This window comes from Jaculus jaculus, chromosome 4 (assembly GCF_020740685.1).
Source record: "Jaculus jaculus isolate mJacJac1 chromosome 4, mJacJac1.mat.Y.cur, whole genome shotgun sequence".
NCBI classification, from domain to species: domain Eukaryota; kingdom Metazoa; phylum Chordata; class Mammalia; order Rodentia; family Dipodidae; genus Jaculus; species Jaculus jaculus.
The window spans coordinates 98,182,466-98,197,177 of NC_059105.1; the positions used below are offsets into that span (position 1 = coordinate 98,182,466).

At 35.9% G+C, this 14,712-nt stretch overlaps 1 protein-coding gene across 1 annotated transcript in view; it reads right to left on the reverse strand.

Annotated features, from left to right (window-relative positions):
* Positions 1-10,017: 10,017 nt before the first annotated feature.
* Positions 10,018-14,712, reverse strand: part of Kynu (kynureninase) — a 139,326-nt gene continuing 134,631 nt past the window's right edge. Inside the window, exons 13-14 of the mRNA XM_004651814.3 lie at positions 11,067-11,297; positions 10,018-10,143 (exon numbers count right to left, since the gene is read on the reverse strand). Coding sequence (XP_004651871.2) covers positions 10,018-10,143; positions 11,067-11,297 — 357 coding nt within the window. The remainder of the gene's footprint in view (positions 10,144-11,066; positions 11,298-14,712) is intronic.

Genomic DNA, 14,712 nt, shown 5'->3' on the forward strand with positions numbered 1-14,712 from the left:
CAATCAATATTTAATAATGAAATAAACAACTAAAGATGGCTGAATAGAGTTATTATTTTCTAATATCTAAAGAATATTTCATTAATTCTACTTAATTATGAATAATTAATTTGTATCAATTAGTACTACAATTATGGGAACATAACACCTAAGATATGAATTAAAATAAGCTTTTTGAAAATGGGAAGCACATTCGTAAAAGAAATGAAGACAGTACAATAGATTTAAATTGATAATTAATGAATGTTCCCTGCTAATACATGTTCTGATAGAAGAGTGTGCTATATCTGCCCACCTAATAACAGATATGCTTTGTGTCTCAAGTAAGTTTTAACAACATCCAACATTTTCAGCATCCCTATACCATATTTTAGCAAAATTAGTATTGAAGGTTCTGTTTTCTTTGCAATAGGAGTTAAAAACAATGTTTTTTTTTTTTTTCAGATAATTGTTTCAAAAGATGTTGCTAAATAGGGAAAGACCAGGTAATGATTTGATTATGGTTGTTTCATTAATTCTAACATGCAATAAGCTATGTTTGTGTTTTTATTTGTATTTTCAGCATACAATGTAAATAACAACGCCCCCAGATATTCTTTTGGCAGGCACTAAATCTGTTTATTTGACAGATGATATAGACAATAATGTATGGCTCATAATTAGGGGAAAAGCTGCAACTTAAGTTCTGATGACATTCAAACAGTTTGTGTGTAACTAAACTAAGGCTGTTCATGAATGGCAGCTTCAAAACATTTTAAACATGTGGACAGAAAATTGAATTTTTATTATTGTAAATGAAAAAAGATTTTTGGAGAAGCTAGACAACATACTGCAATCCAGGCTTGAGTGAGTTGAGAAAGAATGGTGCTGTATGAAAAGAAACCTGCTCTTCCATACATGGGCCAATTCTGTTTCACATCCTCCTGCAAAACACACTCGCTGTGGAAGTATGAGGTAACTGAAGGAACAAATATAGCTCCACATAGAGTGTGCAAAGGATATTTCCCAAGGATACATATAGATCCAATTTAATTAGTAAAAAGAATGACATATCCAAAATCTTAAGCTATTTAAATGAATAAATGATTTGTTGTTGTGCCTAAAATTTAAGCTAAATATTAACATTTGGAAATAAAATTATTATATTTTCCAATTATTTTGAAGGTCTTAACTAAAATGTTGAGTTGTATTTTCATTTTAAATTAACTTAGTGAATGCACCAATGATATTCAAAGTCAGAAATATTAAACTAGTCATGCTTTGGTCAGTTTGTCAAGTTATATGGCCAGAATTCAAATAGCTAGGTTAACATTGTAGTCTAGACCCTTACCCAAGACTTTTGTGAATAAGTGAAATCACAGATAGCACAAAAACCATATACAACATATGTTCATATGGAAGCATACATATTATGAATTATAAATAAGATACAGTAAGAGATTAACAACCATACCAAATAGTGAAATGGAATAACTACAGCTAATGCACTATAATAAGTTATTTAAACACTATGAACATTTTATTTCTGGAATTGTCCCTTTAATTTTTTTAAAATTATGTTTGGATATGGTTATCTGAAATCAGGGAAAGTGAAATTATGTATAAGGGAGCATTACAGATGATCCCTGATTTACAATGATTCTGTTTATTATATTTTTACTTTACAGTACTGTGAAAGTGATAGGCACTCAATATTGAATTTGGATCTTTTCCTAGGCTAGAGATCTATGGTCTCATTTTATTGTACTGTAGTTTTCAAGGGGTCATTACCCAATCCTCCTGATTATTGCTTGGTTACTTTATGTGCAGCTATAATTATTTTAAATTAAAAGCTTTTGAAAAATATTCTTCTGGGGACAAACACAGGACATAGCCCAGACAAGGCAAGTGCTCTATCACAGAGTTATATCACTAGTGCCTCAAAAGCATTTATCAAAGGTGATATTAAATATGTATAGCTAACTAGCTCGTACTCATTTTATTATATATATAACTTAGTAGTTGCTACTCATTTTATTATTACTGATGCTTTTGAGATCTTATATGTATTGTAGCTGCATAAAAGTACAATGCATCTTCTTGTAACTCTTGTCCTTAGGCTTATCTTGGTATCATGAACTCAGCCATAGGAGAACATTAATGCACATTTATTAAAATTGTAAAGCTACGAACAAAGGGTTAATTATTTTATTGGTTATATAAAGTTAAGCAGATATGCAAAATTTTATATTACTTTGAATAACAAAATAAAAATGGCAAACAATCCTTCCACTACTAAATGTCTCTTTCATCACAATTTCACTTCACCGAGTATGATATAATATACATGTTACAAAATAGCATAAATAAAAAATGAAACTGTATTCTCTTAGGAAGAATAATCAGATTCTTAGACATTTTCTAGCATATCACCATTAGAATGGTGCTCTTGATTTTCAAAGAGCTCTCAAATGGACATATGTAAAAGATGAAACAGGATCCTGATGTCAGTGTTAGACTGCAACTTCTGTTGTGGAACATGCTGGATGTTTGATAGCCAGCAGGACAACAACAGAATGATGCATGAATAAGACTCTAAGTAGCCTATTGACTCATGCAACCTCTGTTTTAGGTGCTCATGTGCTTGCCCATCCAAAGTCTCATCAGTACTGTGTTGTCAACTTCTTAAAGTCAGCTGCTATAATCTGTAAGCCTGTAGTGGTTCCATGAAAATTTCTACAGGGAGGAGAGCCCAAGCTTCAGCCAATAACCAAAATTGAATTTTTATAATCTATTTTCCATCACTAAAAGAAAATATAAACTGGATAATTTATAAGCAATTTCACAGTATTAAGTTACCAAATTCTTGAATAACTACCAATACAGTTATGAATCAGTGAAATCAGATTTGGCAATACAAAGTGGAGTAATAATATAACAAAAGTCTAAAATATTGGTGATTAGTTTTAAGACCAAATAGTAGGTGGAAAAAGATTCCTAATGAAATTGGAAATATATTAAGCACTTTGATATCTCAACTGGAGGCTTACCAAAAACTAACCTGTTAGTGAAAAGTGGTAACAGGAAATTTAGAAAGATAATATCTAGCAAACATGTGCATTTGACTGAGTTTCAGACAGAATGTTAAAACTGCCAAAGACATTTTTGGTATTATTTATTATGATGATATTTAGAGAAAGCAATAGATGGCAACCATCTTTTTTTCCTTGAAAATTGTTACCAAGAAGTGGGGTCTTTACTGCAATGAATCTGACCATATGAGTTCTGGTCTTTTGGAACTTGTGAATGTGGAAGGATTTGGTACTTTGGACTGGAAAAATCTTGCAGTTTTGAAAGCAGAAGATGGGCTATTTTGGTGAGAGTTAAAAGTTCTAAATGTAGAGAGAATTTTTTGTTGTTGTTGTTTTTTGTTTTTCGAGGTAGAGTCTTATCTGGTCCAGGCTGACCTGGAATTAACTCTGTAGTCTCAGGGTGGCCTTGAACTCACAGCGATCCTCCTACCTCTGCCTCCCGAGTGCTGGGATTAAAGGCGTGTGCCACCACGCCCAGCTGTAGAGAGAATTTTTGACTGTAAAGGTTTGATTTAGGAACTTGCAAAAGGGAAGAGGAGTAGTGGACTAGTGGCAGAAAGGTTGGTTGTTTACTGCCCTGTGCTCTGAAAACTAGGTGGTTTGAATGAACTGTGAGCCGTGGGCTCATGTGTTTTGAATACTTGCTCCCCAGCTCCCATTAAGCTAGGAAAGCTGTTGGTAGTAGCTGGACTACTTTCTTCCTGCTTCTATGAAAAAGTGATGTCTGCCTAGATATTTGTTCTTGTCAGGCTTTGCCTGCCATGATAACCATTTCCTTTCATAAGCTGTCTCTGGTCTGCTGTTTTGTCACAGAAATGAGAAAGTAACTGCTATACCATCTTTAAGCATTTATGTAGAGATAGAAATTTTTGATTGGAGGACACCATCATATCACGAAGAGCTGCATATAAGAGATACTGATTTATTCAATTAGACTGAACAGTTTTATCAGACTAATGACTATTATCATTTCCTTGGTTAGCTGTAGGCCTGTGAGTATAATAAGCCTGAGGGAACAAGTTCATTCTTCCAATCTAAGTGTGAGAACATTGGGACTTTTGCCATTTGCAATCCAAAATTTTGTCTACTTACCATATTTGTCTCCAAACAGCTCACTGTTTTTCAACTGTACTCATGTTTAGTAGCTCAGTTCATTCTCTCTGGAGAACAAACTTCCACCACTTTGTGCAATTAAAAGACTCAGTATTATGGTTACACTGGCTGTAGAAGTGGATGTGGGCACTGTTTGATAATTGTGCAGAATTCTAATCATGAATTAATTAATTATAATTAATAATCAGTAATTAATTAATCTGGCCTAATTAACTGGTGCTTCGACTATCTCAACCTTTGACTTGAATTAGATTTCTACACTGTGACTTTGACACCTGACTCTCACCAGACAGTTATATCAGCTTTTGACACTCTAAGTTCCCTCTAATGTCCAGTTTTGTTTCATATTTCTTCTCTCCACCTCTCACATTGCTCTTATTACATGTCATTTGTAGAGAAGGGCTTTCTGTGCCTATGCCACTTCTACTAATCCACTATCATTTCTCTGTAAGGTAGTGTGATGGCTTGAAACAGATATCCCCCATAAATGGGTGTGTTCTGAATGGTTGTTCCCAAGATGAAGGCAACTTGGGTGGGGGGTGTATCCTTGTTGGAGGAGGTGTGTTGCAGACCTTGAATTTTTACTATACCCTAGCTTGCTAGTGTTAGTTTGGCTCAATCTCTTGCTGATATTTTCCATCTGCAGTGGTGGAGTCTATATCCAGTCTTTGCTCTACCATATTTGCCTTGTCATAACAGAGCTTCCTCTAGAAACCTTAAGCCAAAATAAACCCCTTCCTCCCATCAGCTGCTTTTGTTCATGCACTTTGTCCCAGTGACAGGAAGGTGACTACAAGACTTAGATGACCAATATTACTTGGAAGCATGGATTATTATTACCATATACAAATTCTGCTCCCCTACAATGATCATAAATTATGATATCTTACTAAAAAAATACTTAAACTATTTTTCCTGTTGACTGATCTAATTTTTATTTGACATATGTGTAGGATGCATTTAAATTAGTGAAGCTAAATTTTCTTTTTTTTTTTTTAATTTTTTTGTTCATTTTTTATTTATTTGAGAGCGACAGACATAGAGAGAAAGACAGATAGAGGGAGAGAGAGAGAATGGGCGCGCCAGGGCTTCCAGCCTCTGCAAACGAACTCCAGACGCATGCGCCCCCTTGTGCATCTGGCTAACGTGGGACCTGGGGAACTGAGCCTCGAACCGGGGTCCTTAGGCTTCACAGGCAAGCGCTTAACCGCTAAGCCATCTCTCCAGCCCTGAAGCTAAATTTTCTAATGAATGCATAATAGTACAGGTTCTGGGTGTTAAACTGCTGAGGTGCCTACATAGATCTCATTGACTATGCTAGATTTGGCTAGACTGAGAACCATTCAAAAGAAATATTTCTTAACATTTAGATTGCTTTTCTTCAATTGTCCTTAGTATAGTTGGGACAAAAAGAAATATAATAATTTTTAAATTTACATACCAAGCTTGTTATATAACAAACTAATATAGCCACCAATATAACTAAGTCACAGTTATAAAATCATCATATTATTTAGCATTCAGTGAAAAAATGAGACATTTGGAGTGAGTTACCAGTTTTAAGCTGTCTGGTTCTGTTGTTGACACCTAAAAAAAGACTGTCTGTGCTTCTCTCTTTCTGTTCTTTTTTTTTTTTTCTCTCCTAATTGCCAATTTTCCCCAGACCAGCTGTAGCATCTACACCCTGAATTTCATCCAACTACTTACTTTAACCCCTAGAAAATGTGTCCCAGTCCCGTAGTCAGTGTGTATCACTGCAGTGTCTCCAGTCTTGACAAGATTGCTGTTTTAGCACACTAGATTGCCGGGAGAGCTGTATGAAATGAAGCTATCACATACTGGGAAGAAAAAGATTAAGACCCCTGTTTAGCAAATATTGGCACAAAAATGTATCCTTTTCACCTAAAATAATATTGTGTAAATGAGATTGAAATTTAAACTGAGGCCAAGGAATGAAATGTTAGCTGGTTTTCTTCTCTCAGAAGTCCTGCTCTGAAACATTCTCATTTGACAATACAATTGTCATCTCAATTTTCTTTACAGGCAAGACTCCAGGAGAAGGTCTTTGGCCCTGTAGTATGGTAGTAAGCTTTCCATATCAGTGTATTTAGATGACCTTGAGTATGAAAATTTTGGTTTACCACCAAAGTTGATAGCAGTAAAGTTGAATTTTCACATTGGAAAACTGGTGGCCATCTAAGGTAGCTATTCTAAATGTCATCTATTTTTGCTACATCTTCACAGGCTCAGTCTAAACCTTACTGAATTGCAAACTTTTTGTATTATCTGCTTTTTTTGAGAACACAGCCCCACGGTTTGATTCAAAGTAATGTGTAATGAAAATATGACACATTAGATGTGCAAATTTTTAGTTTTATTATCTCCTTATAAAGGGGTGACTATATAATCCACACAGTATTGAGATGTATATTTAGTAAAGCAAAATATTATTGCTATAGCATCTAGTTGGCTACACTATCAGCAAGAGAGAAAAGAGAAAACACATATTGAAAAATAAAATATAGATTGTAAGCAGGGCATGGTGATGCAAGCATTTAATCCCAGCACTTGATAGGTAGAGAGGTAGGAGGATCGCTATGAGTTTGAAGCCACCCTGAGAATACAGAGTGAATTCCAGGATAGCCTAGGCTAGAGTGAAACCCTACCTCAATACACACAGACACACATATATGCTGTATTGTTCCTTTCAAAGTTGTTGTAACTTCTTAGTCTTTTGTGTAGCTTAGCTATCCTGCTACCCATCTTTAGTATTAGCCAGAAGCAAGGTTCAGTCACACTGGACAATTTTCAGGCATTTCCTCCTAGGACCTCAGTGTGGGAGGCTCAAACATCTCTTCAGCTGCATGGCCAGTCCTATTTCTTTACATCTGACAGACCCAGTCTCCAAAATGTTCCATAGTCTTCTACAACAGTACCAACTGTTTAAACACACAAGCCTATGGAGGACCTCACATATTCAAAGTAAAATGTACAGCTAAACCCCAAAGAAGAAAAACCCTCATCACTTCACAGAAGAGGCAAATTAAGCTTACTTGCAGATTTTATCTGCCTCTATGCAAATACTCTATAGCTAACTGATGAAAATTAGGAAGATATATTTTTCAGCATAAAAATATCAATGCACATGCGCACAAATGTATGAGAACCCCATATACTTGTGCTTGCACACATGTATAACACACACATACATAACACATACACATGTGCTACATGTACATACATTAATAAAAATTCAAAATATGTGTGTCAATTGTATGTCTATGCAGTGTCAACTGTGAGTTGAACATTAAATTTTATAAAAGACAATGTCTCAAGCAACAATCAAATGATGAGCTGTTTAGAGCATGTTAGCTAAAAATGGGCCTTAATGAAGAAAATAAAACTTTTCCAAAAAAATTTAAAAGTCATATATAAATGGAAATAATTGTTATGTTCTTGGGTAGGAAAGATCAACATTGAAATGAGTTAATTCTTCTAAAATTGAACTAAAATTTAATTGCAACTCAATTGAAATCCCAGCAGGAGTTTTTATGGAGAACAATAAATTTATTCTAAATTTATTTAGATATATTCTAAATTCATAAATAAAAAAAATAAAAAGGCCAAGATACCCAAGGCAATCTTTAGGAAAGAAGCTGAGACATTTAATTTAGCAGATGCCAGGTCCTACTACTCTGCGATAGTAATTAAGGCAATGTGGAACTGATGGGGAAATATGCAAATCAGTCAAAATGAAAATGCAGCCAGCACAGAAAGAAACCTCTCTCTCCTCCATTTCTTTTTAGTTCCATATATATATGTATATATATATGGATTGTATGTATGTATGTGTATGTATATATACATGTGTGTGGATATGTATATGGTTTTCATGGGAAAATGCAATAAAATTGAACTTTAAAACACTCAAATATATACTTTTAGGTGTATCAAACTTAAGAGTGATTTGTATCTCATCTCTAAAATGTTTTCAAAATAGAGACTACAATAAACAGTATATATCAATGAAAATCACAAAAATTGAACCTATTGAATGAATCACAAAAAATATATTAAGAAAATGTCACTAAATAGATACAGTGTGATTATGCTTATACAAATTGATATACTTCCAAATTACTTGATTTTCTAATAAGGAAATAATCATACAAAATACACTTCAGAGGTTATCGCTGGGTTCAGGAGGGAGAGGACAATAGTAGCTAAGAGAAAATGACTCTAATTCTCTACTTCTAGACTAGGATTAGAGCCTAAGTGCTTACCATGAATTGGTAGCATGTAGAATTTGATAAAATTGTAAGTGAAATAGGGTATATAATCTCATAAGCATCTTCATGCACTTCCTTCCTTCAACCATCTAGTTAATGCCTATAGTTTTCTTACTCATAGTAGCATCTACACATCTTCCACAGAAGTTATCACTTACAGCTATGTATTTATGTTAGTATTTCCAATTTTCATGTCTAAGCTCCATGTACTGTTGCTTCTTGAGAGATGAAATCTTGTCTGTTGTGTAGACCTTGTGAGATTCAAAACCAGTCTCTTATATATATATATATATACATAGAGCCAGGAAAGGTTGAGTTTTAAGATCCCAAGAACCCATCTAGTAATGAAAGTGAATTCCTCCATATAAGTGATTGGGAAGCTTTGCTAAATCAAATTAAGCAAGGTAAGAATAGTAAGTTATTGTTAAGTGTGGGTTTTGCTTGTGTTGGCAGTTTGTTGCTGGAGTTTCACATCTCATTGTCAATTACCATCCAAAGTAACTGTCTGAGTTAGCTTATATCACACAGACTTACTTAATTAGAGCAATATACCTGCCTGTTGCTTCTTGTGCTTATAAATGCAGAATATTTGTCAATATGGCAGTGCCTGGTTGTGGAATCAAGAAGTGAAAACTAGGAAAGTTCAATAGGCTTACGGTAACTTTAGTTTCTATAATTGATAAGAAAAGTTCATAAATTTATCTTAAACTTAGGGATAGAGAGTTTACAAATTAGGCACTCAATTTCTAATTCTAATCTTCAGTGACAATTACCTGGGAAGATATAGTCACCACTTTGGAGAAGAGTACTATCAAAACATCTATACAGGTGTTTTGAATCTATTCAATTAAAATTCATAAAAATATATCTGTGACACAAGAAGTTCACACACATTGTGGAACTGTGAATGAAATAAACAAAATGAAATAAACAAAAACATTTAAAATGTTTATTTATTATATGTGTGCATGGGAACATATGCCATGGTATACATGTTGAGATCAGAGCACAACAATGAGGTGGCTGTGCTCCACCTTCTTTGAGACAGGGTCTCCCACTGCATCAAATGAACAGCCAGACTGCAAACAAATATTAGACTCCAGGAGTCTGCAGTAGGCAGGGGGAATCACAGATCCAGGTGGCCATTTGCATCCAGTTTTATGTGAGTGCTGGGGAATTGAACCCAGATCAGAAGGGTTTTCAAGGAAGTGCATTTAACTGCTGAGCTCTCCCCGCTCAAAACAGAACATATTTCAATGAACATAAAATGTTCCAGCCAATCGAGACTGAGCACCTAGATTTGACCCATGTATACTTTGATTGTCCAAATTCTGATGTGCTACAGAGCCAGGTACATTCTCCAGCACCACAAACGTTTGAGGAAAAGACATCCACCTTTTTTGTTGTTGTTGTTGTTCAGCATGCAATTACTATCACTTATATGCAATCCATTTTCAAATACTTTTAATACTGAAGTTGAATAATAATGAAATAACCATGGAAAATTTCAGTGCTATTTGCTTAAGTTATTCTAGAAAGCATAGCTAGTTTTTTGTCTGTACAGAATCAAGTATAGAAGTGAGTACATTGATGAACTTATAAACATCATGAAAAGAATTATAGAGAGGAACTGGAGCCACTCGAATGCCATCTGGTTTTCTCTTGTCACACTGTTGAGGAAAAATAAAGTCATCATAGTATTAGCAGCATCCAAACACTAGAAGTTTATATTCAAGATAAAATTACATAAAGCATTCATGTTGAATTTCCTAACTCTTAATACATAAGCAACTTTTGTCACTTTAGGTACAACATGGTGTCTGTTATTTGAAACATTCCTCTCAATAATAACTAAAATAGTAATGAGAAGTCTCCTAAAGTTGTGAGGACTATATGAGAGGAACAGAGCCCAAGTGAAATGATCATGAGAAAGACATGCTCTATTGCCTCCTTTCCTGACATTACTTAGTTATTTATGTAGCAGTTATCTCCAAATGACTAGTAATACCATATAGGCCTAACAATAAAAAAAAGAAAAGAAAGGAAGGAAGGAAGAAATAAAAAAGAAAGAAAGGAAATACTCCTACTTGCCATATTACCACTACCCAAAAATGTCACCATATCTTTTCTGACTAAAGAAGCAAGCAGAAAGAAAATCAGTTCCATTAAGGAACTAAATGAGGTTGATTTATTTTATTCCTTTCAATCAAGTGAGTTCTTTCATGCCATAAATTAAGCAAATATTCATTGCAGTTTTAACAAGTTAAAATAGTGAATTAGGTCAACACGTGTCCTGATTACAATGAACTAATTTCTCTCCTTAGGTGTTATGGAAAAATGAGAAATAGTTTTATGTCATTAACTCATTTCTCATTACTGAGATTTGTGCTATCTTCCCTTTGGTCAGGAGTAAGTGAGGGTCTCTGTGTTTTTCAATCAGCACAGCAGTTAGTGCAATGTTGGCATTGACTTCATCCTAACTGACTGATTAAAGTGAAGTAATATTTAATAAAGAATAAATCAAGGAATTCATGATTCTTCCACAACCTGTAGTACATGGGGAAATCTTGGAGCATGCAGGAGATAGACTCACCACAACACCTCTTTTTTCTAGCTCTTTAAACACTGTTTTCTTGGGAGTAGAAAAGGTGAGTGTTAACTGGCAGCCTCGCTTCTCAACACAGGATGGGGTGATGATGCTAACCACTGGCTGCATGCTCTCCTTGTTGTCTTTGCTGTAGTGAAGCTTGATCATGTATTCCAGATAACCTGTTAGCAAGATGGACTTTCTCCTCAATGCTTTCACAGTTGCTTGCCTGAAGATCTATAGAACAAGGCATAATCAGATTAACACTGGCTATTGATTTACACAAGAGAAAAAAAAAAAAAGACTGAAAATCGTATATAAAAAGGGAAATTTTCATTTTTGACTTATTCAAAAATATTCAATTTTAAATTCTTTTTTAGTAAAACATGACCTCTTTTAAATGCTTTCCCAATAAATATTAAAAGATAAATTTCTATGACAGAAAAATTGTGCAAATGACTTTTAGCAATACTTTCAAAAGAAAAATAAAATTACCTTAAAAGAGTATACCTTTACTTTCTTTAAATTATCATAGTAGAATCACGAAGTCATACATCTTACTTAATGCACATACATATCATGAAATTTGGGATGGAACAATACTTCAGCTGCTAGGAAAACTTGCCTTGCAAGCATGAGGGCCAGAGGCTGGGAGTACAGCCCCAGGAACTACATAAACAGGTGGATACTGAGCCCAGTCCCTCAGGGGAGCAGAAACCTGATAACTGGTCCTTGTTTTTTTGTTGTTGTTGCTTTTTTGTTGTTGTTTTTGTCTCACTCCAGCCCAGGCTGACCTGGAGTTCACTATGTAGTCTCACAGTGGTCTCAAACCCATGGCAATCCTCCTACCACTGCCTCTGGAGTGCTGGGATTAAAGACATGCACCATCATGCCTGGCTTAGTCATTGAAACTCATGAAAAATTGGCAATCTCTGGGATCACATGGACCAGGACACCCAATGTCCTGCTTTAGCCATCACAGGTGAAGTGCACCTCACCACAGACAAGCAGAGCACATGGGGACCTGCAAGGACACATATACATATGTACACACCCTCACACACAAACACAAAATAATATAATGAAACAAACTTCTAAAACCATTTCATAAAATCACAATCAAAAAGGCTCTTTAGGAAAGAGAGATTGCTCAGTGGTAATGAAAGGCCCAAGAATTCAGAAGCCCAGAAATACTATCACGCTCCAAAGGGAGCTTAAGCGGGCCCCTGTATACCTCAAGCTCCAGGCTTTACTCTCTGTTGGAAGCAAGTAAAGAATCCCACTTCTCATTATATCAGAGCCCGCTCCTAATATAAAACTAGGTAAAAATGGCATGAGATAGCCCTCAAGGATGGGAAATGAGTAATAAAGTAAAGCACTTATTTGGTTTCTGTAAATAGCCTGCACCATAAGCCTTAATAGCCCACACTGTAAGCCTTAGTAGCCTGCACCATAAGCTGTAGCAGCCTGTCTCAGACCACCAAGGTCATAGGAGACTGATACCACACTCTGCTACCCCCACCCAAGGACCTGCGCAAATGCTGACCACCAAGGTCATAAGAGACTGATTGGTCCACAAGGGGCTTGAACAAATTAAACTAATTGGCTTAGAAACTATGGAGTGGCACAAACTGACTGGCTCACACCCCGCGGGCTCTTGATATTAAAAAAATGATTGGTCTAATGCACAGGCTTTGTTAGAAACCCTATAAAAACTGTCCTGTTCCTGCATTCGGGGCTCTGCAGTCCTCTACCCCTGTGCGGTGTACGACTGTGGGCCCCAGCGCGCTTGGAATAAAATCCTCTTGCAGTTTGCATCAAGACCGCTTCTCGTGAGTGATTTGGGGTGTCGCCATATCTGGGCAGAGTGTGGGGTCCTCGTTTTGGGGGTCTTACAGTAAAGGTCTTCATGGTCTAAAGTCCAGAGTTCAATTCCCCAGTGCCCACATAAATCCAGGCGCACAAAGTGGCCCATTCAACTGGAGTTTCTTTGCAGCAGCTAGAGGCCCTGGTTCACCTATTCTCCTTGTCTGTCTTTCTCCTGTCTCTCTTTGCTTGCAAGTAAAAAAAATCAAAATTTAAAAGGCTCTTTAGACATGCATGGTGGTTGGTGCACATCTTTAATTCCAGCACTCCAGAGGTACTAGGATCACTGTGAATTTGAGATCAGCCTGGGCCAGAGCGAGACCCCACCTCACAAACAAAACAAAAATAAATAAATAATAAAAGAAAACAAAGTAAAAAAGACACTTTTGATGCCTACTGATTATAGTAGTTTGGTTCAAAAAAAGTACAAAATGTGTTCATGGTACTGGTATCATCTATAATTGTCTTACTGATTATTGCTTCTCCTCGGAATAATAGTTAAAAAATAAACAGCTGAATTGTGAACTAATTTTTCACTGACATGAAGCAATAATATTGTATAATGTATTTATTACTGAAGCACTTAGCCTGCCTTTCCTCCCTTCTCCCATGATTTTCTTCCTTGGTCAACACTAGTAGTGGTATAAAACATTGCCCTTTGCCACCTGACAGTTCTATTCCCAAAAGTGACAAAGACCCACAGAGACTGCTACTGGAACATTAGGGATCAGACCAGGCATACTATTCTGACTTATCTCTGAAGGTCAAGTACAATTCAAAAATATATCCTACATACAATAACTGAATGAACTGAAGGCAGCATCATATACCAGCATGTAATGCAATGTGCCCTTTTCTCTATCATGGGTAAAAGTACAGAACAAAAAGATGTGATATCATTTTGTGACATCTAGACTTCATTAGAGTAGGAATTCACATTTGCATATGTCCACATAGCATGTGTGAAAGGGCATTGCAACAGAATTTATAACAGTAAGCATATATATATATATATAGATAGATTTTTTTTTTCTTGACTTATAGTACACAATGTTGTGAATTTTCTAAAGGCCAGGATTGTGTCTGAGACCAATGAAGATAACAGCTGCAGTCAACAACAGAGGCTGTAGTAGGTACTAATTAATTTCTAATTGCCATAAATCAAATATTTGTTAAGTATCAAGTTAAGGGAGGAAGGGCTTATTTTGGCTAACAGTTTAATAAGGGATACTGTGAATCATAAGCAGGAGCCTGGAACATCTGGTCATATTGCTTAAGCAAACAGGAAACATGAGGAGGACAGAAACTGTGGCTGGACTATATATAAAACCTCAAGACCTACCCCAGGATGACCTACTTCCTTCACCAAGACTGTACTTCTTAAAGAGTTCTCACCCTTCCAAAACAGCTCCACCAGCTGGGGAAAATATTCACACTCGACCCTATGGGGGACATTTCACATACAACTTCAATATGGTCTAAAATCCTTATAAACGTTGCTCATAAAGAATAAAAGTGGGGCTGGAGAGATGGCTTAGCGGTTAAGCACTTGCCTGTGAAGCCTAAGACCCTGGCTTGAGGCTCAATTCCCCAGAACCTATGTTAGCCAGATGCACAAGGGGGCACATGTATGTGGAGTTCGTTTGCAGTGGCTGGAGGCCCTGGCGTGCCCATTCTCTTTCTCTCTCTCTCTCTCTCCTTCTTTCTCTCTCTGTTGTTGCTCTCAAATAAATAAATAATAAATAAATAAATTTTAAAAATAATAAAAGTAAGTTCTCAGGTCTCA